This window comes from Pholcus phalangioides, unplaced genomic scaffold (assembly GCF_987345545.1).
Source record: "Pholcus phalangioides strain wild (caught in Gottingen) unplaced genomic scaffold, Ppha-v1.0 ptg000005l_1, whole genome shotgun sequence".
NCBI lineage: Eukaryota > Metazoa > Arthropoda > Arachnida > Araneae > Pholcidae > Pholcus > Pholcus phalangioides.
Genome location: NW_028301598.1, coordinates 2,496,332 through 2,523,605, shown reverse-complemented (window position 1 = coordinate 2,523,605; position 27,274 = coordinate 2,496,332). Strand labels below are relative to the sequence as shown.

At 34.8% G+C, this 27,274-nt stretch overlaps 1 protein-coding gene across 2 annotated transcripts; it reads right to left on the bottom strand.

Moving 5' to 3' along the window:
• Window positions 1–594: 594 nt before the first annotated feature.
• On the bottom strand, window positions 595–25,744 carry LOC149085713 (SEC14-like protein 2). Of its 2 annotated transcripts, none has more exons than XM_089232104.1 (13): window positions 25,643–25,744; window positions 9,885–9,989; window positions 8,691–8,760; window positions 5,857–5,900; window positions 4,892–4,957; window positions 3,581–3,674; window positions 3,382–3,476; window positions 2,685–2,763; window positions 2,489–2,569; window positions 1,692–1,778; window positions 1,374–1,480; window positions 946–1,273; window positions 595–849 (listed from the first exon to the last, which is right to left on the bottom strand). In XM_089232104.1, exons 2-13 carry the CDS (start codon window positions 9,948–9,950, stop codon window positions 749–751), a joined length of 1,218 nt encoding a protein of 405 aa, XP_089088230.1. In that variant the 5' UTR covers window positions 9,951–9,989; window positions 25,643–25,744; the 3' UTR covers window positions 595–748. The 2 variants fall into 2 exon arrangements, with proteins under 2 accessions (XP_089088230.1, XP_089088231.1); XM_089232105.1 differs by lacking the exon at window positions 25,643–25,744 and adding an exon at window positions 16,347–16,647.
• Window positions 25,745–27,274: the final 1,530 nt, after the last annotated feature.

The window sequence follows — 27,274 nt, the reverse complement described above, 5'->3', positions numbered from 1 at the left end:
AGGAAAAATGAGAACTGGAGTGGGAAAAAAGAATTTTTGTTTATATAGATATCGCCAAGAAGCGCGAGATGCGATGAGTGGCCAACTATTGTCATTTTTATTAATTTTTGACTGCTTTAATATTTGCATTCCGCCGCCAACTTTTTGGTTTAGACGTATTTCTGTGAGAGAAGAATTCACTTGAGTTTTTTCATAATTTTTTGAGGACGACAACTTGGGAACCTTTTCCATGACCCCCACATTCTGGAGTAGGGCTCCTAGGCTGGGATCTTTCACGGGCCCCTTTATGATAAATTTATAGCGTGAAAAAGCAAAAAAATTGTGAAAATTATCCTGGGGCCCCAGGGCTGGAGCCTGGTCAGCCCACCCCTTGTGGGGGCCATGACCCTTTCCTTGTAAGTGCAATCTTTGCTGAGATGTTTGAATTCAAAAAATTTACTCTCACTTATCCTGCACGTGTTTAAAATCGGAATGAAGCCTACTTCATTGAAAATATAGCATTATGAAGGGAGTTTTGCAATTTTTGTTGGGGCGCTTAAAAGGTTAACATACATTTCCTATACGGAATGAAACTAAATATTTACCAGGCCATAATCGATAACAAATAATATTTTATTACAATCACTATACACACAAGAAAAAATATCTCAATTGAACGATGACTGGCACGTTATGGAATGTCTTAAATATAGGATAATAGGGAGGGAAGGAAGCTCTAGGGTGGATAATGGTGATAAGGGGATATCGGTCATTCTTCCCTGGTGTTCTGACTCGGTTCTTCTGTTTCGACTTTGTACAAGAGCTGCTTGCCCGTCATCCAGCTGTAGCCATTGTCGAAATGCAGTATATCTGTATTGACGAGTAAGAAATGAGACGTGTTAGTTACATGCAACACATTTATCGATGAAGATGCACTTAAACGACGACGGGCACCACAATACTCACATTGACCAACTTTCTCGCACACGAGTTCTCCTCTTTCTGGTACTGTGTGGGAATCGACCGTCTCGACGGCGACCAGTTCCTCCGGGCGACTGTTCCTTCCGGACTTCGCACCGGGAGATGACTTCTTGAACAGGATTCCGAACTTGATGTTGTAGTCTTTGGTCTGGAAGACCCATTTTATGGTAGTTCCCGGCGTGTCGATGTCGACCTTGTGGTCGTAGGACGATCTCTCGCGGATCGAAACTTGCTTGAGTCCCGGTTCAGTCTCTTTAAGGCTCTGACCACCTTTCAGGTAATGCTTTGTTGGGAACTTGACACCGCCGTTCATCTAAAAAATAAAGTAGTATAGTATAGGTTGTTGGGGGAAGGGGGAAGATGGTTCGTATCATGTCACGTGATTTCCAGTAAAGAAAAGGGTCGCTGCTTACTTCTACTCGTAGTTTCGGGTTAGACTCAGGATCTTCGAGGTGACCTCCGTAATTGGTTGGCAAAATCTTCTTGTCAACGTGTTGCCGGATTTCCCGTTTCCATTCGTCTGACCGTAAGAAATAAAAGAAAATGAAATTCAGATAACACTGAAAATTCAACCTATTTTCTACCAAACTGGTAAAAACAGTTTTACAAACTCGTATCTACTCCATCCAAACGAGAAATTACGCGGCAGTTACGGATAACACACGTTATATGTAAATATAGGTAGAGCCAAGTTCTTTCTAGAGGTGGACAATTCATAATGATGGTTTTACCTGTTTTGCAAATCTTCAACTTGCTCATGGTTCTTTCGTGTATGAATGGCTTGAAGATATTCAAGACCCAATTGAAGTAATGTGGCGCTGGAATAGAAACACTGACGTTAGCTCATGGAATGCAATTCAACTCGAACTAGGTCAATGAGATATACAGGGTGAACTTGACGTATTCTGTCAAACGAAAGTGGGTGATAAACGAGCCCGAGTGGAACATAAAACACCATAGCAACACTACACTACAGTCGAATCCCTTTATGACGAACGCCAAGAGACCGGAGGAATCATTTCATCAAAACGAAATTTCGTTATAAAGGAATTCCAGGTTACCTAACATTGTTCCTATGTAAACTTGTTTGGGGGGGGGGGGGATTAGAAAAGTGTTCGTTAAAACGAGGTTTTCGCTATAAAGGTATTCGTTGAAACGGGATTCGACTGTACTATATCTCTAACTGATTTCGAGTTATAGTGGAGATAAGAAGGAAAATTCATCACATGTGGAAAAAAAACCAAAATTCGTGAAGTTACTTAAAAACCTAAGCACAAATTAAGCACGTATTTGAAAGAAGCAGAGAAAGTCATAAAAGATGACATGATTTTTATTAGGATATCTGAATTTTTAACGGCGAGTTACAAGCGCTGAAAGACTGGTGAAGTGACTAGATAGGACAAGGTTGCTATGGTGTTTTAAGCTTCATTTGGGCTCGTCTATCTCCCTCTTTTGTTTGGCAGATCAGATGAATTCACACCTTGTAAAAACGAACACAAAATCTGTTATAGATTGTGATTAAACTCACCGTTCACGATATAAGAAACTTTCATCAGCTCTGGGTAATGGTCTTGATACATCATTATAAGTTGTATTCCCGCATTGATAACTGAAAAAGAGTAAAATCAGTATATTTTTGAATTTCTGCCCCCCCCCCCGCAAAAAATTTGATCAGTTTGAACAAAACTTACGTCCAGGAATTTTATATCAAGTCTAACTCTTACCTGTTTTGTCACAAAACTGTCTGAAATTGAAATCTTGAAAATCTAGGATAAAAACGCTTTGCTCCTGTACGATTCCAGTCTGAAAAACACAAGTAAATACATATTCAAATAAACTATATGCATTGAATTGGGAAAATAAAATTCTCTTTCACTACCATCCTGTAAATGAAAAAAAGGTAAATATACCGAAAAATGCGAAATTCCTAATGCATTTCGACTCACTACGGGTGCCGTCCGTAGAGGATAAACATAATACAACCATATCCACGCTGACTGTGAATTCCACTTGGGTTGGTTACCACTTATCGCAGTGCCATGGCTTAGGTTCGTTACGAGCGGGATTTTTAAGAAAATTCGAACAGACCAGTCAAATCAGCCCCATTTCTCAAGTTGCATTCGACTTACAAGAAGGCGCTGAACTTCATTCTGACCACGACAAGACGTTTGACTTGAGTGGACGTCTATTTCCGCTGAGCAACTGGGATTAAAAATTTGGTATCCGACCCAAGCGAGAGATACCCCCCCCCCCCAACTTAGCGTTATATTATATTTACCCTCTGAGAGAACGGTATCCATAGTGTGTCGAAACGCGTAAGAAATTTCGTATTTTTCGGAGTATTTACTTTTACTCGTTATTCTTGTTTTGTGATTATGTCAGGCAAAGGATTATTTACTCTTCCCATAGAGAAGTGCTTACCTGTTTGCTGTGCTGTTGGGCAGCTTTCAGATCCTTTTCCAGGAAATACATCAAGAATTTCATCATGTCCGTTATCACATACGAATGAGTGAAACCTAGTGAAGTGAGAAAGATATTTTTTGTTAAGTTATTATTACATAAAAAATTTATTATTATCCAAAAAAAGAAAGAAAACTTATGATAATTTGTTTCTCGTCACCTTTGTAGTCGCAGATGCCAGCGAGGAAGAGCCTGATGGGACTTCCTTCTTTGTCTAGGCCTAGGCACTTCGTTGGGATATGTTTTCTCACCATCTGAAAATAACATTAAGAGAGGTTTAACAATTAGAAAGCTTCAAAAGCAATTATTTAGTCGTTAATCGAGTGAAGACGAAGCAGTAGCATAAATTTTTAGGTCTTGCAATAGGGTCGTCAATCTTCAGAAATGTAAGCACGGGACATGAGTATTTCTCGACGAAGTGTTTGTTTGAACGATAGATGGCAGCACTCACTGACGTGTGTAATACACACATGCCGGCAGTGTCACCTTAACGCATGGGCCCACGCAGACACGGCCAGGGGGTTCTCAAGAGAAGAGGGCCTCATAAAAATGAGATCGGGTTGAAAATTTTCAAGAATTTGCCTGGTAGGACCTCAGAAAAATCACTTGGTCTGGGGGCCAATGATGCTCTTAAGACTTAAGAGCATCAAGACGGCCCAAGAAAGCGACATTTCTCGAAAGAAAACTTGCTTCTGTCTGCTATAGATGGCGCCTCTGAAGCAATTAGTTTTATTTAGTTTTTGCTATTACACTAGGATTGCACGAAAGCCTTGTTGTGCTTGTTCGTTTAATCCGAGCACAACTCCTGTCTATCGCCATTGGGAAATTTATCATCGTTTCACTCCCTTTCAAGGGTAAGTGAGGTGTGCTGGCCGGAAGTGTGTATCTGCCTAGGTATAGAAGATATAGGTATAGTACCTATATCTCCTCTAAAGTATCTGTGCCTTTGATGAAGGCCATACCGTAGGCTGCAGGGCAAATGAACATCCGACGTGCAGGTTTATCTACGTAGGAGGGGATTGCCTGCTCCCCACCTGCATCTCCATAAACTCTGCCACTGGTTGTCTTTTCGTGATTACGACACTTTCTTGGACAGTAACTAATGATATCGGAATCATATGAATCGTTAGAAAAAAAAGGAAACCTTTTCCTGCTCAGCTTGCTGCAATGAAAATCTTGCTACCAAAAGAGAAACCCCTCCTCGAATTCAAAAGTCAATGAACACAGTCGATCGTCATCATAATCTTTGCTGTGCTGCCATTATTTGCGTTTTTCATCTAATTTCAGTACTTATTGATAATCTAAAATATCTCTCAGTAATTCTTTCTCAGAGAAAATTAAACTGTGTTTTTTTACAGCCCTAATTAGGACCAATTTATGGTCGATCAAAATGAAACAAAAATAGTATTAATTCCCGGAATCATCTGATCAATCAATTTGCATATGGAAAACTATGAAAGAAAGAACTAACCTCGGGTAGTTCGTAACCGGATTCCAAAAGATTTTCGGCATCGATCTTCTTCTTGAATCTGATGTCCTGCAATAAAGCACACACGGATCGAATTTCAATATATATTCTTCAAACATAACACTTTTTCATAAATTTATTGAGATAATGAATTAAATCTTAATTCAAAGAGAAGCTATTTCTTGAAATTTATTACTTTATATACAATTGTTCGTTGTTAATAATTTTAGTAGACATTGTTTTTTTTGCAACAAAAACTCAAATTTCCTCTTCAAAAGTTGTAATTTTTGCGAGTAACATTAGTTTACACGCAGAGATTATCGAAATATACAGGGTGGGCAAAAAGTCCGTAAAAACTTTAAAAATTCATAGAAATCGGAAAAATAACCGAAATAAAAAACGGTTTGCAGGGTTAGCATCGCTAGGTCACGGGAATATTTTTAAGGCGGGGGGGGGGACCTAAAAACAGCCGATAGGTGGCGCTGACCTACACAAGTCAAAGAAAAGATACGCAAATAACGAACAGAATGGCTCCAAATCGTTTATTACAGCAGTATGTTCTCCACATGACCACCACCCCAGGGAATAGCACGTTGCAGGAGAGTCACAGATCAAGCAACGGTAGAGTGCGCAGCAGATCCACATACACAGTTTACAACGGTGAACTGGTTATGGATTAGAAGCGCAAGTTCTTATAACCGTCTCATTTACATATTTCCGCCGAAGTTGCTCGTACCAGTGCCACCTATCGGCTGTTTTTTTTCCTGTCTTAAAAAAAAATTCCCGTGACCTAGCGATGCTAACCCTGCAAACCGTTTTTTCTTTCGGTTATTTTTCCGGTTTTTATGAAGTTTTAAGTTTTTTTACGGATTTTTTTTGCCCACCCTGTACATATAACTAAAAATATAATAAAAATATACTATTAGTGAAAAGATATTGATTATTAAAGAACAATTGAGACAATTTACCTCTCGGACCATTTTCTCGGATTTCACCAAATCGAAATCACGAGCTAAAAAAAGAAAATATAGTTTTGATATTAATTCTCTCAAACAAAACTACATATTTATTTTGGAAGATAATTGATGTTGAATTTCAAAGAGCGTATATATGCCACTTTGCATTGAAAAGTTTGTATTAAATATGATGGTCTATGTGTGTGGACTGCGTATCAACTCCAGCCAATCACCATAGGACAAATCACGTGCATTTTTAATCCCGAGGGGGAACAACAGGTCGATTCAGAACGTTTGGTTTCTATAGCAGTTGTTCCGCAGCACCAAAAACAGTAAACTTGTATACTGTAACTGAACTCTCGGGCGTTTATTATATTACATATTACTGAAGGGAGCAAAGGGGCCGCTGCGACGGCAGTGACATCGAATACTAGGATATCACGCGTTAAATACACAATTTCCCCATTGAAATGTACAGTTCGGTCTCTATAAATATTGCTATCAATTGCCTTCTAAAAAAAGTATTCTCGTTTGCTGGACGAGTACTCTACTCGTCCAGCAAACAAGAGACCGGGGTTCGAGTCCCCGTGAGGGCAGAGGTGAATTTTCCTTTCCTGAAACATCGATATGTCCTCACTCGGTCAGTGTTCCGTATCTGTCGTATTAACAAGGGAGAGTTTCGTCATAAATTGTTTCTTTCATTAATTCTGGATTTATTTCTGTCATTAATGCTGGAATAAATTCTTTCGTTAATTCTGGAATTTTCTTTCATTGATTTCATTAGTTCTGGAATTTTCTTTCATTGATTTCATTAGTTCTGGAATTGTTTCTCTCATTACTTCTGGAATTGTTTCTCTCATTACTTCTGGAATTGTTTCTCTCATTACTTCTGGAATTGTTTCTCTCATTACTTCTGGAATTGTTTCTCTCATTACTTCTGGAATTGTTTCTCTCATTACTTCTGGAATTGTTTCTCTCATTACTTCTGGAATTGTTTCTCTCATTACTTCTGGAATTGTTTCTCTCATTACTTCTGGAATTGTTTCTCTCATTACTTCTGGAATTGTTTCTCTCATTACTTCTGGAATTGTTTCTCTCATTACTTCTGGAATTGTTTCTCTCATTACTTCTGGAATTGTTTCTCTCATTACTTCTGGAATTGTTTCTCTCATTTTTTCTGGAATTATGTCTTTCAATAATTCTAGAATTATTTCTTTCATTAATACTGGAATTATCTCTCATTTATTCTACAATTTTTCTTTCATTAATTCTGGAATTGTTTCTTTAATTAATTTTGGAGAAAAAATTATCTCTCCTTCATTTATTTTACTTTTTTGAACTTCTTTAAACTCCTATGGATGCCATAAGAAAGTAACGGAGATTGCGCTGGGGCATTAAACACGTCACGTGATCTCCCAACCAATGATGTTTAAGACACCATTCTTAGCACTACCTAGAATCCCTATATACACGGCGGTATATGAAGGCGTCTTAGCACTACCGAGGCGGACACCGCTGACGTCATGTTTCCCCTCCAGTAATATAACCTCGATGAAACTGCACCTTATACTGGTGATGGAATTAAAATATCAATATTGGAGTCAAGCTTGAGTTTGTGTTCCGTGGAACAATATCGCATATAAGAGTTCCGCGGGAAACTAAAATGTTGGGAACTTGTGCCCCTAGAATATGGAAACTATTTTAAGGATTCCGGAAGAGTAAAAAGGTTGATAAATAATATTGTCTCAATTGTTATAGACTGGAAGTGTGTTTGGTGCATTCATCTCTTTCAAAAGCTTACAGTAAGTAAATGTAATATTCAAATTAAATGCATATTTTTTTGAAAGTTTACGTTAACATCTGGTAATTTGGGGAAATAACTCAAGGAACTGAAACTGAATTCAGTCGAAAAGCAACTGCTATTACCGTCCATCTTTTCGTTAGCATGAAAAATAATAGTTTCGTGAATTCGTTTTATAACGTATTAATTACATGACGGAACTTTTGCCATACAGTCGAATATATATATATGTATTGTTGAGTAGAATTAGCAAATACAGAAATATGCTCTTGATTAGGGTTTGACAAATCGGAAAAATAAATTTACGCGCCAGCCAAATTTCTTCGGAGCCAAGCATGGTTTTTGCTAAAGAGAACAATAGTTTTAAATAATGTTTTCTAGATATTTCCTGGACTTAATATCCCTTCCCACGTTAAAAAAAAAAAAAACGCGCTGTCATAAAATCAGAAAATTCTTCACTATTTAGCAATCAATTTAGCAAGTTCATACAAAAGATTTTAGGCGCCAACGCCGATTTACTAGTCGCCATGGTGCCTGGGATTTTTTAAGCTCTGCGCTTGAGAAATCTATATAAGTATATAGATATAAAATTATATACTAGTAATACTATCTATCGTATATAAAATTGATTTTCCGTCTATTTTTGTGTGTGTTCTCTACACAAATTTACAATTGTAGATCGATCGTCGTCAAATTTTTGCATATATACCAAACGGGACCAGACTTGAACGATAGGCTACTTTAAAAGTTCGTAAGAGCTGGGCAAATATGCCCGACATGGGCAGAAAATTGCCGGGCAACAATGGTTCCTGGGCCTCAACAATAGCTTTCGGAATGTTTATTTTGGTTACCTAGCAATGCGTTTCAGACATGTATATGACTTTACGATGGTTTGTCACTTCTTTAATGCTGCCAGTATTATGTATAATAAGTAGTTTATGCCTTTATAATGGTTTGTCACTTTTTCAATCCTCGCAATAATTGAAGAAAACCCGGGCAACACCGGTAATTGTAGATAGCTAGTAACGTATATTTATTTACTCACATTTGAGAAACCTAAGAATGAACATGTCATCGTGCTCGGGTTGCAGAACGTCGCTCACCGCACTTCGTAACTGTGAAATATACAACAACAACAAAATTCTTCAGTTAATTAATTTCATATACAAACACATTCATTGTTGATGAAAATGATTGTTTATCATTATAATATTGCCATTTGTTAAAACAAGGTTGTCCTGAAATAGTTCGCTTTCTTAACTGAACCTAATTATTGACATGATAATTTTAAAATATATCTCAAATTTTTTAATGATTCTAACATTGAAACTTCAATCATTCTTCATCGATTTCGCTATTGTTGTTTCAGGGACGATGAAAAAATCATTGTTAACGTTTGAATTTGGTTGGAAACGTCAAACAAGGGATTTCAAATGATAAAATTATTTAGTTATTTTTGCAGTTTTTTCCTCCCTAATACAGTACTAAAGTAAAAACACAATTACTATTACTAATTTTTGTTTTCGTCATTATTGTGACTTCTATTTTTGTTTTGATTAGTCTAATTCACATGTATTCAGCACTTATTACAGGGGTTCTTAACCTATGGGTCGCGACCCAAACTTAGGTCGCAGGCTTCCGAAATGGGTCGTATAAACCCACTTACAGCCGAGTATTCTTGAGCTGTGGGTCACGATCCGAACGCGATGCGCAATGGCTTCCGAAATGGGTCGTACATACCCTCTTAAAGCCAGGGATTCTTGAGCTATGGGTCACAACGAAAATTTTATCCCAAGATGGGTCGTAAAAATCTTCTTACAACAAGGGATTCTTCAGCTATGAGTCACGGCCCAAACTTGATCCGCAGGGGTCGTAAAAATTCATTTATAGCCAAGGATGCTTGAGCTATACGTCAGGAATCAAGCTTTATTTGCATGGGATTATTAGATGAGTCATTCGAATTCGCTTACAGCCTGGTATAAATGTACCTGTTGCGTTACTAGTTTCACTCATTTCGAAAAACAAACAGTCCCGTGGGTCGCGAAGCTGATCGTATTGTTGATTTTGGGTAGCGGCTGAAAAAAAGGTTAAGAACCCCTGACTTATTCTCTATAACATTTTCTTTTTCAAAATTTCCAATTTTTTTTTAGTAACGAAAGGTAATTTGTATTAATATTTAAATTGAAATATAACAGAAGAAATCGTTAACACTTAAAAACGTTATCGTGCTTAAACTCACCTGTTGTAAGAGAAGCCTTTTGTCTTGGTCGAGGTCACAGAGGTTTTGATGATTGTTAGGACTCATTTCGATGTCGTCGATCTATCAAGTTCTTGAATATGTGTCCTGAAAACGCCAATCATTTAAATTGATTTTAAAAACTCAATTTCATTATAACATGATTCAAAAATACAACACGCAACAAATGGCTTTGAATTTCCAAGGATTAGTTTTCAATAATTGCGATTCCATCTTTTATTTTTTGTAAAATTAAGCGATTGGTCTTTCGAGAAATTTTCTAGCAATTTTCACTTCCAATTTTTTTTTTAAATCTTGTTTCCTAATTATTAATTTTATTTTATATTTTCGCAAAAAAAAATATTTCAATTTCCAATTTTATTTATTTATTCTTAAACTCTCCGTTTAATTTTTGTTTAGCCTTGATTCTTTCTTTTCCAATTTTTCAAATAAATTTTTTCCCATTTTTCCACTTTTTTGTTAAATTTCTTCTTAAATTACCGTAATAAGAAGTTTTAATTCTTTCTTTTTCAAATTTTCCATCAATTTCTTTCTTTTTCAAATTTTCCATCGATTTCTTTCTTTTTCAAATTTTCCATCGATTTCTTTCTTTTTCAAATTTTCCATCAATTTCTTTTTTTTTCAAATTTTCCATCGATTTCTTTTTTTTCAAATTTTCCATCAATTTCTTTCTTTTTCAAATTTTCAATCAATTTTTCTTTTTCAAATGTTCCATCAATTTCTTTCTTTTTCAAATTTTCCATCAATTTCTTTCTTTTTCTATATTATGTTTTCAGTTCGTTTTTTTTTTTTGAATTTTAATTAAATTAATAAGAAAAAAGTCTCGATTTTTTCCCTTCTTAATTTTTTCAATTTCTTTCAATTTTATTTTTTTTTTCCACTTTTTTTCCAATTTCTTATTAATTTGACCAGAAATTGGAAAGAAAAAGTTTTTCACATTTGTTTCTTATTTCAACCATATTTTTCTTCTTTCAGTTTCTTATTTCACTCATTTTCTTTTTCACTTCAATTCTTTATTTTTCAATTTTTATCTTTCATTTCTTCACTTTTTATAATTTATTTTATTTTATTTTTCATTTTTTCATCTAATTTTGGTTGAATTTTTTTTTCTTTGAAGTTTTTTCTCCTTTTTTTATTTTTCCCTTCATTTTCTATCCCCCCCCCCCGTTCTTCCACACATTTATTTCCCCTGTGTAATTATATTCATTCCCTTTATTCTTAATTTATATATAAAACTAAATAAACTAATTTAACAGTTTTTACCGATTCTCATACGAAAATATCGCCGTACAATCAATTGCAGTGGACGCCGCTTAATGTGTGATCACATCAGGACTCAGGGTTTTTAGATAACAATAACCAGTTGATAACTATATTCTGAAAAATTCCGATTGCTAGTACGATGACCATATGTCGTTTATTCGAACGGGACGTATGAAAATAAATACAAATACAATGCCACAACAGGCAAAATGCCCAACGAGGTGGCTGAGAAAACTAAATAACTCCGTTTCTCTTCCCCATGTAATCGGTTTCAAAATGTTGAAAATCGTGCTTTTTGATTTTTTTTATATTATTCTGAAACAAGATATTTATTCCTTCAGCTAAAATCGATTTTTTTTTTAAATTTAGAAATTGTGAGGAGTTAAAGTAGAACAGTCTAATGTTTGAAAAAAATTATGATACTTTTGTTCATGTACGGTACGTTTCATAGATCCTATATGAAAGTTTTCCAGACAAGGAATTGTTAATGTGGTCAACTGAAAGAAACTGACCAAAAACTTACAGAAGGGTTCTAACACCACCCTCTATACAATAGCCATTGCAAAAGCAGCTACACACGTACATGGATAATAGTAGCTATTACGCCCCGATTGGGATCTCAACCCAGTGAAGGTACTTTTGTCAACAAGGGAGAGGGCACACCTTCCGACCTTCTATATAGTCTTGCATTGATAACGATAACTTGCGGGGGGGGGGGACAGAATGAGTCTAGTTCAGCCTTAGATTTAAAATACAGTAAAACCCCTCTTTTGCGGACACTCGCGGGACAAAAAAAATTGTCCGTAAAAGAGGAATGACCTTATCAAAGGTTGTTCCTGTTTAAAATGTTTTGCATAGTATCAAAAATAACTGAAATGGTTCTTTATTTGAATACGAATGGAATTCTGACAATATGAGATGCGTTTGAAGTCATGAAAATACGTAATTATTGCATAGATACGCAGTTAAAATTATAAAAGAAATACTGTATTATACAGTTACTGAATTTTTCATGTTTTGGAAAAACTGATCGTTTGATGGATTTTGCTGAGTATTTCAACTCCTTCAAAATGTATTTTAAGCTGAGAGACTAAATCCAATATCTTTCCATCATTGTGTTTACAGGAAAATGTATTTAATCGATTGTGTGAATTCATTTGCAAGAGAAAGAAAGAAAGAGAGAGAGAGAGAGTACTAACTCTTCTCTAAGTTTACGTTTTCCATTGTATTCGAGATATAGAATTTTTCTCTTAGTGATAGAGAGCCGCGGTTATACTAGAGCTGACAACATTAAACAGTGTGGAATAACATACTAGCACAATCAGTAACACGTGATTTCAGATTCTACACGAACATCAGAGCTGAGAAACATTAACAAACTTCAAGCCAAAATTTCATTCAAAAGTAGCCAAATATTGAAAAGTTCAACAAATATTAAAACTTTTTCTGCCGTCTAGTGAGCATAATTCGAACCAAAATTGCAACTGTTTGTGTCCGTACAGTGGTTTTTAGCCCATTAGAACTAATGATGAAAATGGTATCCATGACCGCAACTGAGGGTGACCGTTAAACAGTGGTTCGAAATACATTACTATACGGCTTTTCGCCGGGAAGTTTTCATTTGGCCGTAAAACCGTATCTGAGGGGTGACCGCTAAGAAGGGTTTTGCTGTATGCAAAAAAGAAAAAAAGCGTTCGTCGGGGGAAAAAAACGATAACATAAACTGAAGTCTTGATACTTGTTGACAAATTTTTTCCCATGCATGCCTATTGGTCCGTTTGATACTTTGCAAAAATGATAACAGTTCCGTGATTTTAATAAGCGGTGCCGACTGTCTTTAATTTATTATTACATCACACAAGCATTCATAAGAAAGTGGAACGCGGCTCATCCCTTTTTCTGCAGAAATGTTCCTTTCTCTTTCTAGAATGTTCGAAAAATAAACCAAAGGTAGGAAAAAATAAAATCAATTACGATGAATGTAGGTTTTTGATTCCAACCAGATAACCAATGTACAACAAATATATATAGTTTACACCAGTTATACTATCACTATCAGCCTTGACCAAAAAGGAGGAGGAGGGAAAAACATTTCTGGCACATAAAATACGAATCCGAAAAACTGGTGTCTCTCTCTCTACTACTATTTCAATAATATGTATCAGTCTTAATCCATCCTACATATTCATCTCGCGTCCATTTTGTTTTCATCGATTGCGTAAAGTAAACTCGAAGAACAGCTGGAAGGCTATTTGTTAGCCAATGGTCAAAGAGTTTCGATGTAGAGTGTTTTAAACTCGGGGCCACCGTGTCTTTAGGTTACAAGGGTGGCACAGAGAATAACGATGAAGGTCATCGAGTGTCATCTCCTCTGTTTACGAATTTTACTGATGGACAAGCGTAAAAATACGTTATTTCTGGAAACGTTTTCTTCGTTGAAATGAGATCTTGTGCTGCCATCTTGCATATAAAGACAAATAGGGAAAAGACCTTAAAAAAGAATCAAGAACAACGATGTTTTCTTGTGTTTAACAGAAGAAATATTTCTCAGAAGAATCACGAGGAAAATCCTAGTGTGGTTTTTTTTTTTTTGGAAAATGTTTTGTCATTGATAAGAAGACGGACAACATGTCAGTTTCTTGAGATAGACGTCAACTTGCTTTGAATGGAGGGTCTTTGAAAGGAAACGTCCGTGAGATGTTTGTTTTGTATTTTCCCGTTAATGGTCCATCTATATTCAACACACTCTATCTTCCTCTTGTTGCCATTCAGTAACACATATGTGGTAATTAGAGCCCTTGTGAGACGAACGATTACCTGATAAGTAAAGTGCCTATAAAAATTAGCAGTCATCATCATTATTTCGACCGTAAAAAAAAAAATTGAGGAAATGGTGTTATAGTGACGATTGTGGTAACGATTTCGGGATTGTTAAAACATGCGTAGATATAGACGATATGCAAATCCGATTCATATTACGGCACGCGGCTTTCTTTGGCTGCCGTTTCGACAATGGTAACTTTCATGCGGAACTTCTCGTTGAGTTTCGGAAATCCATATTTTTAAACCATTGTCCAAGGATTTTCGAGGCCGCCATCACCCACGTCATTCTTTAAAAGATTCTTATCAAGCGTTACACATAACGTCCCTGTTTGGGTTGTTGATACGATGCTTTTAAAAAAAATAAAGGAAACACACACGGAATACTAAGTTACTGCATTAACGGTCTGACCAGTAAGACTTATTTATGGGGAACAATTTGAAAATAGAGGCGTTTTTTTTCCAATTCGCTTACTTAGACGCCACTGTCTTAAGAAGCTCAGCAAAAATGGTATTCAAAAAGCTGTTGGTCTCATTGACGTACGCAAAATGGGGTTTTGGGGTTCTAACCCCCCCTCAAGCCGAGATTATAGTGTTATTTTGCAGGAAAAAACGTAAACCCCCTGCGAAAGGTTTAAACAGCTGGGTCGTCATTTGACTGAACCCTGGGAGCTTCAAGATATTCCCATTAGATCTTTGCTTTAACTAAAGGTTTTTTTACTAAAGACTTTTTCTTTGTCTTTCTTTCGGGGGAAAGGGGAGTTCTACAATCGATAATACAAATGGGTGCAGTGCTAGGTTCCACGAAACCACCTGTTCAATAACTGATCAAGGCTATTCAATATGCATATATTGCGTATGACCGCGGTAAAAATGATGATTCCCGGCAATATGTAACTTTGTTTGACGAGGGGCAAGATCTGATATCAAATGGATTCTGAAAATAGGGTTAATTACTCTGACAGAAACAAACTTGCAGCACATACAGTGTCTTTCTTATGATGTAACACGTGTATTCAACAATCCTCAAAGGTTAGTTAAGGCATATCTGTGCTTACATTTCACCCAATATTCCTTGATGTTCTCTTGTGGGTGTCCAGTTTTCAAAATTGTCTCTGAGATCACATTTTTGGGGATGTTCAATCCAGAAAGTGAAATATTACTCGCAACGATTGAAGCAGATATGCATAACTGAATAACGAGAATGCTGTGAAAGAGGTAGGTGCGAATAAGGGAAATCCGGAAGATTTCACGCTAGTGCCACCGAATGGTATTCAAAACAATTAATAAAGAAGCCTACATCGACGGTTTTTTTTTATGAAGTCATTAAGGGAAGCTTTTCCCTTGCTGCAGCCTGTAGTAATTGTCTTTTTCCCCTTTCTAGGTCTTTAATATAACGGACATTCATACAGAAGATGTTAGTACTAGCTCATATACATGTATATAACGGCCATTTGAAATCACTGTAACAGCAGCAACGGTTTCCTTTGTGCTTAGCGGGCTACAGCCCAAGACGGCAAGTTCAGAGGGTGGGGGGGGGGGGCAGCAAATTTAATGAATGAGTAGTCAAGAAAATTTGACTATAATGGGAAGGGAACGGCAAAATTTGTGTAGCCTAAAGGCAGGAAAACCATATATAAATCCACCTGTGACTAGTGAGCCAGGGACTACGTCAGTGAGTGAACAAACGAGTGGCGAAGCAAGCATGTATGTGATTGACCAAAAAAGTGTGCAAGAAAGTGAATGACCAAAAGAATTACCTAGAGAATGAGGTACTGGATCAGTGAGAGACAGAGAAAGTGTGAGCATGAAAGTGACCAAAAGACAAAAGAGTGAGCTATATACAACTTTGTAGTATGTAAGCACGGGAGTGATTAAAACAGTGATCTAGAGAGCGAGAGACGATGGCAGTGAGCGACCAAAAGAGTGACCAAGAAAGTGTGCAACAATGTGAGTGACCAAAAGAGTGACTTAGAAACGTGTGGCTTGGGAGATGATTGGGCTATAGCCCAGGGTAGCAAATTTGAGGACGAAGTAGTCAAGAAATCTATACTAGAATGATAGAAGAGCGGAAAAATTTATTTGTTCAGCCCTTTGCTCAGCAAAACCACAATTTCGCCTTTGGGGTCAAGTGCTTAAAATTTTCTTACAAAGTAGTTACCTCCTATTGAGAAAATTGCACTCGTATCAATTACGACACTTCACTTTTCGAGATCACACACACGCACACACTGCTGACCAATTGAAAAGACGGTCCCAGTTATTATATCTAATACAAGATCGAGAGAATGATCTCATTCCGCGTAATTAGTTCTCTATTTTCTCGGTAAAAGTTCCTGAAATCAAAGAACATAACTTTACCTGTAATCGTGACGTTGGGCTATCTCTCTGTCGACTGGACTGGACTCGACTCGGGGACACGCAGTGCTGATAATTATTGCCTTGTCTCTTTGAGGAAGCAAAATGGCGAAGTAAAAAGCTACAGCGGGAGTTTCGGTTCTTATTCGGAAAAAAGTGAAAGAATTCTTTCCTTCTGAGGAAAGGAGGCCTTCCGTTAGGGGGGTGTTTCTTCCTTTTCAGATCAAAACTGCGATTATTTTATTCCTTTAAATATACGTAATAATCGTTGATCGGCCTCTTATCGTCCAGATTAGATTCACTCGAGAGGTTTTGAATTGAATATTATGCAAGTTTTTTTTTTTTATCCCGTTGTTTAAACATACGTCTCGTGTTCGATGATCCTAACGCCTTTAGATGTGAACGAACCTCTTACGAACACGTGGTGAAGAAGAAAATGGCGGCTCGCGCCAAACTTCTCATCGTGTTGTAATATACAATCACTTTAGGGAGTTACATCATTCGTCCTTGAGTTCGGTAAAGTTATTTGCTGAGGTCTAAAATGGGTTCGAGTTCCGTTCGTCTTATCGAGGATCGTAACCAGAGAGGTTTGCGACAGGTGCAGTCGCATTGGGCCCCACGCTTTTTGAGGCTCCACACAGTAAATTATTAAGGTTTCACCAGTTTATAAATTATTTCTTGCATTAATTCTGAAAATTTTCATCAATATTCTGGAACTATTTCTTCCATTAATTCTCAATTTTAACTGGTGCCAGAATTATTTCGTTGAATTATTTTTGTGTTTTTAAAATTTTTTATGGATGTTTTTCGTAGCATTCCTGTAGATGCTAGAATAATGGATGCCAATTCCCCTTCCCCTCATAAAATATCGGGGCAAAGGAGTCCTAAACAATTTTAGTGTCCCGAAATTGTTGAAACGCACCTAGCCCCGTGTCTGATAAGGGTGGCCCTGTGTAATATATAATCTCCAAAAATTTAAGCATTACAACAGAATATACAGAAATGCTGAAAATATCTACTCACCAATGAAAATTCGGAATTATTTCAAGAAAAAATCCCAGAATTGATGAAAATTTAGAATTCATGAGAAAAAAAAAATTCAGAATTAATGAGAGAGAAAAAATTCAGAATTAATGAGAGAAAAAATTCAGAATTAATGAGAGAAAAAATTCAGAATTAATGAGAGAAAAAATTCAGAATTAATGAGAGAAAAAATTCAGAATTAATGAGAGAAAAAAATCAGAATTAATGAAAATTTAGAATTAATGAAAATTTAGAATTAATGAAAATTTAGAATTAATGAAAATTTAGAATTAATGAAAATTTAGAATTAATGAGAGAGAAAAAATTCAGAATTAATGAAAATTTAGAATTAATGAGAGAAAAAATTCATAATTAATGAGAGAAAAAATTCAGAATTAATGAGAGAAAAAATTCAGAATTAATGAGAGAAAAAAAATTCAGAATTAATGAGAGAAAAAAAATTCAGAATTAATGAAAATTTTGAATTAATGAGTGAGAAAAAATCCTAGAATTAATGAAACTTCAGAATTGATGAGAGAAATAATCCCAGAATCGATTGAAATTCAGAATTAATGAGAGAGAAAATTCCAGAATTGATGGAAATTTAGAACTGATGAGAGAAATAATCCCAGAATTGATATTGAAATTCCAGAATTGTTGAGAGAAATAATTCCAGAATTTAGTTGAAAATTCCAGAATTAAATCTGTTGTAGCTCAGACACCTTGTTTACTATGGAAAAAATGTTTTTCTTTAATGGTATTATCCTACGGGTGGATCTGAGAATGGGTTCAAGTTCCATTCATCCGAACGAGGAATCCGCTGTAACTGCAGTTTCCAAAAAGTAAATCGCGTCATAATTATAGGTTCATTTTCCATTCTATCAGTCTATCATCTTGCCTTTCGCTGACCAATCACACTGTTACTTTGCCTGTAGCTCTTTTTCACCCGGACTCACTAAACAAGTATTGTTCTTATTACTTGGCATCAAAACCCCATTGAAGGTCCTTTCCTTGCGTTTTCCTTTCGCATAATGCCGAGATCTCTGATACGAATGGAAAAAAGTCGGCATTTTAATAAAAGCACTTCCGGAATTTCGAATGAGTATCCGTGCATATGCTTACAGCCTAAAAACAATAGGCATTTCAAGATGGCCGAAATCGGAGCGGAATTCATGAATTTTCCAATCTTGAATTTATGAGTGTCATAAGCAACCGGTAGACTTGGTTGATTGTGAAACCGATATCTTTCTTTGCAGACGAAATAAATTATTTCATGTCACTGGTCCGTCCCCGTTGGCTTAACCTCATTTATAGGTAGTTTCATCGCAATTTATTTTTCATAAAATTTTGTCTTTGCATTTCTATTCAGTAAATGTAGACCGATTTTTCAAGAGAATGGACTTTATCCATAAAACGCACCATTTCTTTTATCGAAGCCGTTTCATTGAATAGATTTGTTTAGGTTGCGAGTCATTTTAGATACGAATGCGCCTCGTGTAAGTATTCCCGAACTTGGGCATGTGAGAAGGATTCCACAGCAATCATGATGAAAAATTCATTGGATGATGTCGTGTGTTAAAAGTCTTTTTAAACAAACTTTGAAGGTCCGAAAAATGCGTAAGACCGATTCTGCGCAAGCTATTTCACAGACGAACTTCACTAATTCAAACTTGGTCAATTGCAATTTTCGGATAATTCGAATTTTAAGGAATTCCCCCCTTTAACACTTTCGGGTCTAAGCCCGAGTGTGACTTGGGATGCCGTTTTTGTTCAAGGGAACAAACTTAACTTTTAACTCTAGTAGCTATAAAATGGCTGAAATACATATGTTCCCAGTGTGTTTAAAAACATAATCTATGAATCTTCTAGTTCCAAAAATCTATATATACAGTATATATAGATATATATACTTATAGATGGCAGCAGCCGACGGATGTAGCTTTATGAAATGATGTTAAAGTATTATAGTTGAAACACATTTGTCTCTTCCTAGGTAAGGTAGCCATGTTTGTTGATGACAAGATTTTTTTTTTAAAATAAAAACCATTTTTAGATATTTGTACAATATTTGGATAAGTTTTTATTCAGAATTGTTTGAAATTTTATGTTAAAAAATTGTTTTCTTATGCGGGACTTTTTTTAAAACTCTAAAACATACTTTTTTAATTATTTCTCATTAAATATTAATTATTAGCACCTTTAAACAATTGCTATATTATGAAAGAAAAGAGTTTGAAATTTCTAGTTAAAAAAAAAACTGTTGAGATGTGGTATACATTCTAAGTATTTTTTAAAAAAATCATGAAAAGTACCAAAAACCCTCAGTCCACAGGGACAAACATAGTCCAAATAGCTCAGACACGAAAGTGTTAAGTTTACTATTCAGTTTAATGTTGTTTACCTGTTTCATCCGATTTTTTCCAGTGATTTTTTAGATAATTCTAAGTATAATTCAAATTGCCGCTGTGGTGGTCGAGTGGTTATAGTGACGGACTCGCAATGCGAGGATCCGGGTTCGAACCCCACATTGGTGGTCAGCTGAAGTTGGTTTTCTGTTGTTCCCAACTTCAAGGCGCAAATGCGAGCCGATCTCCCCGTTAAAAAGTCTCGCCACAGAGAGCAACAGTCCTACAACGATAAATCATTCAATCATAATACTTCACTCATAGTTAGAAAAAAAAACTCGTGGCAGATGGCAGCACTACACATAGGTGGTCGAGTGGTCATAGTGGCGAACTCGCATCGCGGGGACCCGGGTTCGAGCCCCACCGTCGCCACAGTGGTGGTCGGCTGAAGTTGGTTTTCTGTGGTTCCCAACTTCGAGGCGCAAATGCGAGCCGATCTCCCCGTTAAAAAGACTCGCAACAGACCTACAAACAGTACAAATATTCAGTCACGACACATCACTCACTCCACTTCTGAGATATAGATGGCAGCACTGAAAAATCATACACAACACTAGATACGCACTCAGACTGTTAGGTACACACAATTACACTTCCGGCGCAACTCACTAGGTAGAAAATTGCCTATGGCAATAGACCTGTTGTTGTGCTCGGTTTGAAAAAAAAAAAAAAAACACTACACATAACAAGCATTACACAGAAACAAACTTTACGTCAGGTTGCACTACACGTACACGAACATTCCCGCATGTACCGATTCGTTGGGTGCCACTTAAGTGCTTTAAAACTATGTCACACAAGGGATCTCTAAATGTGTCACGGATCGCTTAAGTGTTCTGGAACTGTGTCCCGGGTCATTTAAATGATCTGAAAATATGCCACGAGACGCTTAAATGCTCTGGAATTGTACCACGGGACACTTAAACGATCTGTAAATGTGCCGCTTAGTTCATTTTTACAAAATTATAAGTACAATTACAAATTGTACGTTTGAGGAGGGCAGGCCGCATCAAATAACCCCCAGGACCATATTTGGTCCGTGGGCCAAAGGCCTTTATGCGATTTATCATTATATGGCTTAGAGCAGTGATTCCCAACGTGGGTGTTAACGCCCCCTGGGGGGCGATGGAATGTTCCAGGGGGGCGGTAGAAGCTACGGGTAGCATAGAATTCTATGGGTTAGATTGCTTTGGGGGGCGGTGAGAGAAAAAAATTTCTAAAGAACGGGGCGTTGGAACAAAAAAGGTTGGAAAACTATGGCTTAGAGGGTGGGTCGCAATGAATTTATTAAAGATAAATTTTAAGTTCATAGCCTACGAATAACATTGAAATTAACAGAAATTGATTATAATAACATATAAAGGTATTTTCTTCCGAAATTTCAATTTAAAAAAATATATTTTTTTGCATTAAAAAAGAAATAAAGTTTTGATTGTGGGAGGGGGCACGAGCCCCCCTATGCCCCCTCTCCCAGTTACGTCTCTGATCCCACCAATATGCGTTAGGATTCAGAGGGGGCAGAGCTGATGACGAAATTTTGCTGACAAGGGGTGGGGGGTCAAAAATGGCTAAAAATTTGCTTACGTAATACTTGAACGGCCCCTTTACACACGAGCGCCTGAGTGGCAAAGATGCTCGTCTACCACTATGAAGGTCATGGCCCCCACATCCTTAAGCGGGGCCCCTTCTGTAGTTAATTTATAGCGTGAAAAAAGCAAAAAATGATGAGAACTGTTCCCTTATTTTTTTGCCGTATTCAAGAATAAATTTTCCGTGTTTTCCTTAATGAAATAATCCGTCACCCTAGTGTTGAAAAAAAAAATGAATTTTTCCTTGAAACGTGTTCAATGAAATTTTGGACAAAATTATTGCAAATTGAATTTCTTTTTGGTGAAAATTAGTGACATTTCGTATTTATAGAATCATACATATATAACTAATATCAATGGCGTATAATTTTCCGTTCAGTTAAAATTAAATTATCGAAACTAACTGCGGACCAACTGTTCCATCGTCACGGAACATAGCTTGAAGAACGCTGTCCTATGGCGATGTCCTAAAACAAGGACAGGGACATATTTTGAATTCTTTTCAGACAAAAAAAAAAACGCAAACAAAGCAAAAAATTTTACGCCGTGGGCATTTGTATCGTCTGCAAAAAAAATAAATAAATATAAATAAATAAAACATTCGAGAAAGTTCTATTCTTCTACATCATCAAGAGAAAATGAGAACGGAATTGTTTATTTCTTCAAAAAGAGAAGAAAGAAAGGAATATTTTTCTTTAGTTTCTTTCTTCTTTCCCCCCTGTCATATGCCTACGAAGAGACTGGGCCACAAAGCCTCGGGGGCACCTTTAACCATATACGAGGTCAGGTCACGGCGTTAACGATGTTATACGCTGTATTATCCAATATATATGTATGTATGTATGTCCTTTCTAGAAATCTCTGTGCTTATCAACAAACAGGTAGAGTTGGCGTTTCGGAATTACCAAACAAAAGCCTTGTTGTCCAAGACACGCGTACTGTATGTCTATATTTCAAAGTGCTTCTCGAAGCCCGGGGATACACAGTGTGTATCATTATTCCATCAAAATTGAGATCGAATTTCACGAAATTCTGAAAGTTGGTTCTGTTTTGAAAAAACAAAATTAGAAAAATTAAGAGAATTCAATTATACAGCAAGAATGCACAGCCTTATCCCTGCAAGGGCCAAATATGCGGTATTTTAACCACTCGCGGGCCAGAAACTTGTATACTATACACGGTGACTATATGACGTATATTTTGCGGAACATTCTTGTAATGTTTTGTAAAATATCCCGTTTTTTCTCTAATTTTCAATGAGGCTCACAAGAATTTTTCCAATCAGAAATTTAGACTATTTTTATGATTTATGAATCAAATTATCATAATTATAACTATCATAGTTAAGTATAGTCATATAAATTCATTTATCTCATATTTATTTGCCAGAAATTCTTTTTTTTTTTTTTTTGTGGATTACGTTTTTACTTATTGCGACCGGCAGTAGTCCTTTGGTTCACACCACTGGCGATTTTTCAGCAAATTCAACGATAATTGGCAACTTTACATGCTTTTGTTAACTTTTTGACTGTAACTGGCAACTTCACTTGCATTTGAAAATCTTTTTTGGGGATAATTGGCTTTATACCGTATAGATCCTGATTTCCCGTACCTTTATGAAGGAAATATGGTCAGCCGAGGTATTTATCGTGTTTTGTGTATTGATACTTTTCTACCGGAACACCTTTCGCTGGCCTCATTTGGCCCGTAGGACAAAGATTGTGCAATGCACCCCTGTTATACAACACTTAAAAACATTTCAAAATTTGTACCGAATTAATAATTTCATTTTAAATTTATTGTTTTTAGAAATTTGATGAAATTTAAGAACATTTTTTTTTAATTTAAAATTTATAGTTACTGACGGAAATTTCATCTGAAATTCTGTTCATTTTAGAAATAAACAGTACTTCAAATGTTTGTACAGTTGACTCTCGATATAACGATCCTCTTCGTCTCATCTGAGAGGGTCGTTATATCGAAAATAAAGCATATATGATAGTCGTTATATGAAAAGATTTAGGGCTTATCGTACCGTCATTGTAATGGAATGGTTGTTATAACGGACGTCGACTGTATTAGCAATAACATCTCAAAGAAATTTATATTTCTCTGATATTTCATGTAAATTACCGATTCAAATAAAATTTCGTATGAAATTTAGGAAATTTACGAACTCAAGTTTTATGGAAATTTTCTTCAAATGAAAGTTCGTAAAAATGTATTTTTTAAATTTATAATAGTTAGTTGGAATTTTAATACAAAAATTTACTTATTTGAAATCTTTATTCATTTCCAAAAAGTTCCATTCATTCTTTTGACATTTTAATATCAAGGCATTTAAATTGATTTAAAAAATTAAGTCTCGACAACTTTTTTTTCATACCCAAAAGGCAGGATGAAATTTAATGAAAAACTAAACTAATTTAAAATTTACATTCAAGCAATAAAATTTCTTGAATGATTGAATTTTTCTAAATTTTAAGTTAGTTCATACAAATATTTGCACGAAAATTAATTGAAAAAAAAAATATTAAAGCGTGTCAAAATGCAACATCAGTCAAAAATGGGTTAAAATCTTATTTTATGTGAATTTTCAAAATATTATTTTATATTAACTTTCAAAATCTTATATTAATGTAATTTTCAAAATCTTATATTAATGTAATTTTCAAAATCTTATATTAATGTAATTTTCGAAATCTTATATTAATGTAATTTTCGAAATCTTATATTAATGTAATTTTCAAAATCTTATATTAATGTAATTTTCAAAATCTTATATTAATGTAATTTTCAAAATATTATTTTACATTAGTTTTTGAAATCTTATTTTACATTAATTTTTAAAATCTTATTTAACATTAATTTTTAAAATCTTATTTAACATTAATTTTTAAAATCTTATATTAATGTAATTTTCAAAATCTTATATTAATGTAATTTTCGAAATCTTATATTAATGTAATTTTCGAAATCTTATATTAATGTAATTTTCAAAATCTTATATTAATGTAATTTTCAAAATCTTATATTAATGTAATTTTCAAAATCTTATATTATGTAATTTTCAAAATATTATTTTACATTAGTTTTTGAAATCTTATTTTACATTAGTTTTTGAAATCTTATTTTACATTAGTTTTTGAAATCTTATTTTACATTAGTTTTTGAAATCTTATTTTACATTAGTTTTTGAAATCTTATTTTACATTAGTTTTTGAAATCTTATTTTACATTAGTTTTTGAAATCTTATTTTACATTAGTTTTTGAAATCTTATTTAAAATTAATTTTTAAAATCTTATTTAACATTAATTTTCAAAATCTTATTTAAAATTAATTTTTAAAATCTTATTTAACATTAATTTTCAAAATCTTATATTAATGTAATTTTCAAAATCTTATATTAATGTAATTTTCGAAATCTTATATTAATGTAATTTTCAAAATCTTATATTAATGTAATTTTCAAAATCTTATATTAATGTAATTTTCAAAATCTTATATTAATGTAATTTTCAAAATCTTATATTAATGTAATTTTCAAAATATTATTTTACATTAGTTTTTGAAATCTTATTTAACATTAATTTTTAAAATCTTATTTAACATTAATTTTTAAAATCTTATGTTAATGTAATTTTCAAAATCTTATATTAATGTAATTTTCAAAATCTTATATTAATGTAATTTTCAAAATATTATTTTACATTAGTTTTTGAAATCTTATTTTACATTAATTTTTAAAATCTTATTTAACATTAATTTTTAAAATCTTATTTAACATTAATTTTTAAAATCTTATTTAACATTAATTTTTAAAATCTTATTTAACATTAATTTTTAAAATCTTATTTAACATTAATTTTTAAAATCTTATATTAATGTAATTTTCAAAATCTTATTTAAAATTAATTTTTAAAATCTTATTTAACATTAATTTTTAAAATCTTATTTTATATTAACTTTCAAAATCTTATTTTATATTAACTTTCAAAATCTTATTTTATATTAACTTTCAAAATCTTATTTTATGTTAACTTTCAAAATCTTATATTAATGTAATTTTCAAAATCTTATTTTATATCAATTTTCAAAATCATATTTTACATTAACTTTTAAAATCTTATTTTACGTTAATTTTTAAAATCTCATTTTAAATTCATTTTTATCAATTTTTATAAGTATAGAGAAAAACTATATAAATATGAGAAAAACTCCATAATATTGAAAATATATTTCAAATTTAAGTTTTTTTAGAACTGAAAGTAAAACCTCACCTGTGCCTGTGAAATTTCTGCCGATTTTCTAAACGATATTCTTCACTGAAAAAGTCTAGTTTTTGAATCCGTAAAGCTTCTGATGACCAGTGACCTAATACTGACCCGAAACTTTCCATTCCAGTTTTATAACGGCCAATCTCCGGTCGTTGCCCCGCCTTCTTTTCATGACGTCAGGTATCCGCCAATAGCTGCCGTCACTTCAGTGACGTCACGAAACCTACGTTAGACGACCGCTTCATGGCAGGGAGAAGGAAGTGTCACAAATTCATCATTACACCGGGACAATAACTCATCAACATCTAGAAAAGTTTAAAGGCTAAAAGAATCTTAAAAGAATCCATTTTCTTGTATATTTATCATTACAAGAGATCCGTCAAGGCAAACAAAAAAACATCAGAATGAAATAAACACCTTTAGGTCAGTTGAAAACAAATAGCCGGGAGAATGGAACATATTTTTCTCATTTTCCTTATAGCCTTTTGAATGACGATCATGTGTAAAGGTTTTGTTTGTAATTCTTCCTTATTGACTTGCACGGAACGTTCACGAATGAAAAACAAATTTTAATTTATCTCTCACACTCCTCGAAATTAAAAGTGATAATTAAATAATTCACAGCGAGAATAATCTCTTATGAATTATTAATTATCTATATTTATACTGGGCGCTTAGCTAACAAGGGGCAGTGCCGTCTTAAAGCATGGGCCCACCCGGACACGGCTCGGGGGCCTCAAGAGAAAAGGGGTGTCACAAAAATGAAATGCGGTTGAAATTTCGAGAATTCGCCACCTAGGGCTTCAGATAAATCATTTGGCCCGGGGGCCCATAATGCGCTTAAGACGGCCCTGACAAGGGGAATGTATTTTACTGGCGAACCGTTGATCCTATAGGTATATTTCCAATTAGAAAAAGTTTCCAAATAACATGGTTACATGTTTCAATATTCACTGAGATATTCGAATTCGGGTACGCGGAAACGGTATAAAAAGTTAATTTTAATAACTATACAATCCCTTGCAACATGAATGACATATCTTAGTACTACACGTTATTTGAAAACTTCTAATTGGAAGTATGGTATGCTTCTAGGATCAACGGTTCGCCAGTAAAATACCATACCCCCTATTTGCTATGCACCCTTTATAATAACAGTCCACGCCGCCTCATGTGATCACGTTGGGACTCGAGGTTTCTGATTACAATAACCGAATGATATAACGATATCCAAAAAAAAAGTCCCGTTTGTAAGTACAGTGACCATAACAACAGGCCTGCAACGGTACAATTATTCAATCATTACACTTCACTCATAGTTAGAAAAATTGATGGCAGATGGCAGCACTACACATAACAAGAATTGCACAGAAACATACTTCATGTGAGGTTCGCAGCACTGGAACGTGCATTCCAACATGTACCAATCCGTTAGAAGTTGCGCAGAGGAATATGGACGGGGTGAATGTGTGGTTAAATAGTACGATGACCACAGATCCTGCTTGTTCGAACGTATGCGAGCCGATCTCCATGTTAAAAAGTCTCGCCGCAGAGAGCAACAGGCCTACAACGTTACAAATATTCAATCATTACACTTCACTCACAATTTGAAGTATAGATGGCAGCACTGAAATA

Excerpts from the sequence above, each read along its gene's own strand:
- LOC149085713 (XM_089232104.1), bottom strand. The coding sequence starts at position 9,950 with ATGAGTCCTAACAATCATCAAAACCTCTGTGACCTCGACCAAGACAAA. Across the intron at positions 8,761-9,884 it reads AAAGGCTTCTCTTACAACAG|TTACGAAGTGCGGTGAGCGA; the intron begins GTGAGTTTAAGC and ends TATATTTCACAG. Across the intron at positions 1,274-1,373 it reads ACCCGAAACTACGAGTAGAA|ATGAACGGCGGTGTCAAGTT; the intron begins GTAAGCAGCGAC and ends TTTATTTTTTAG.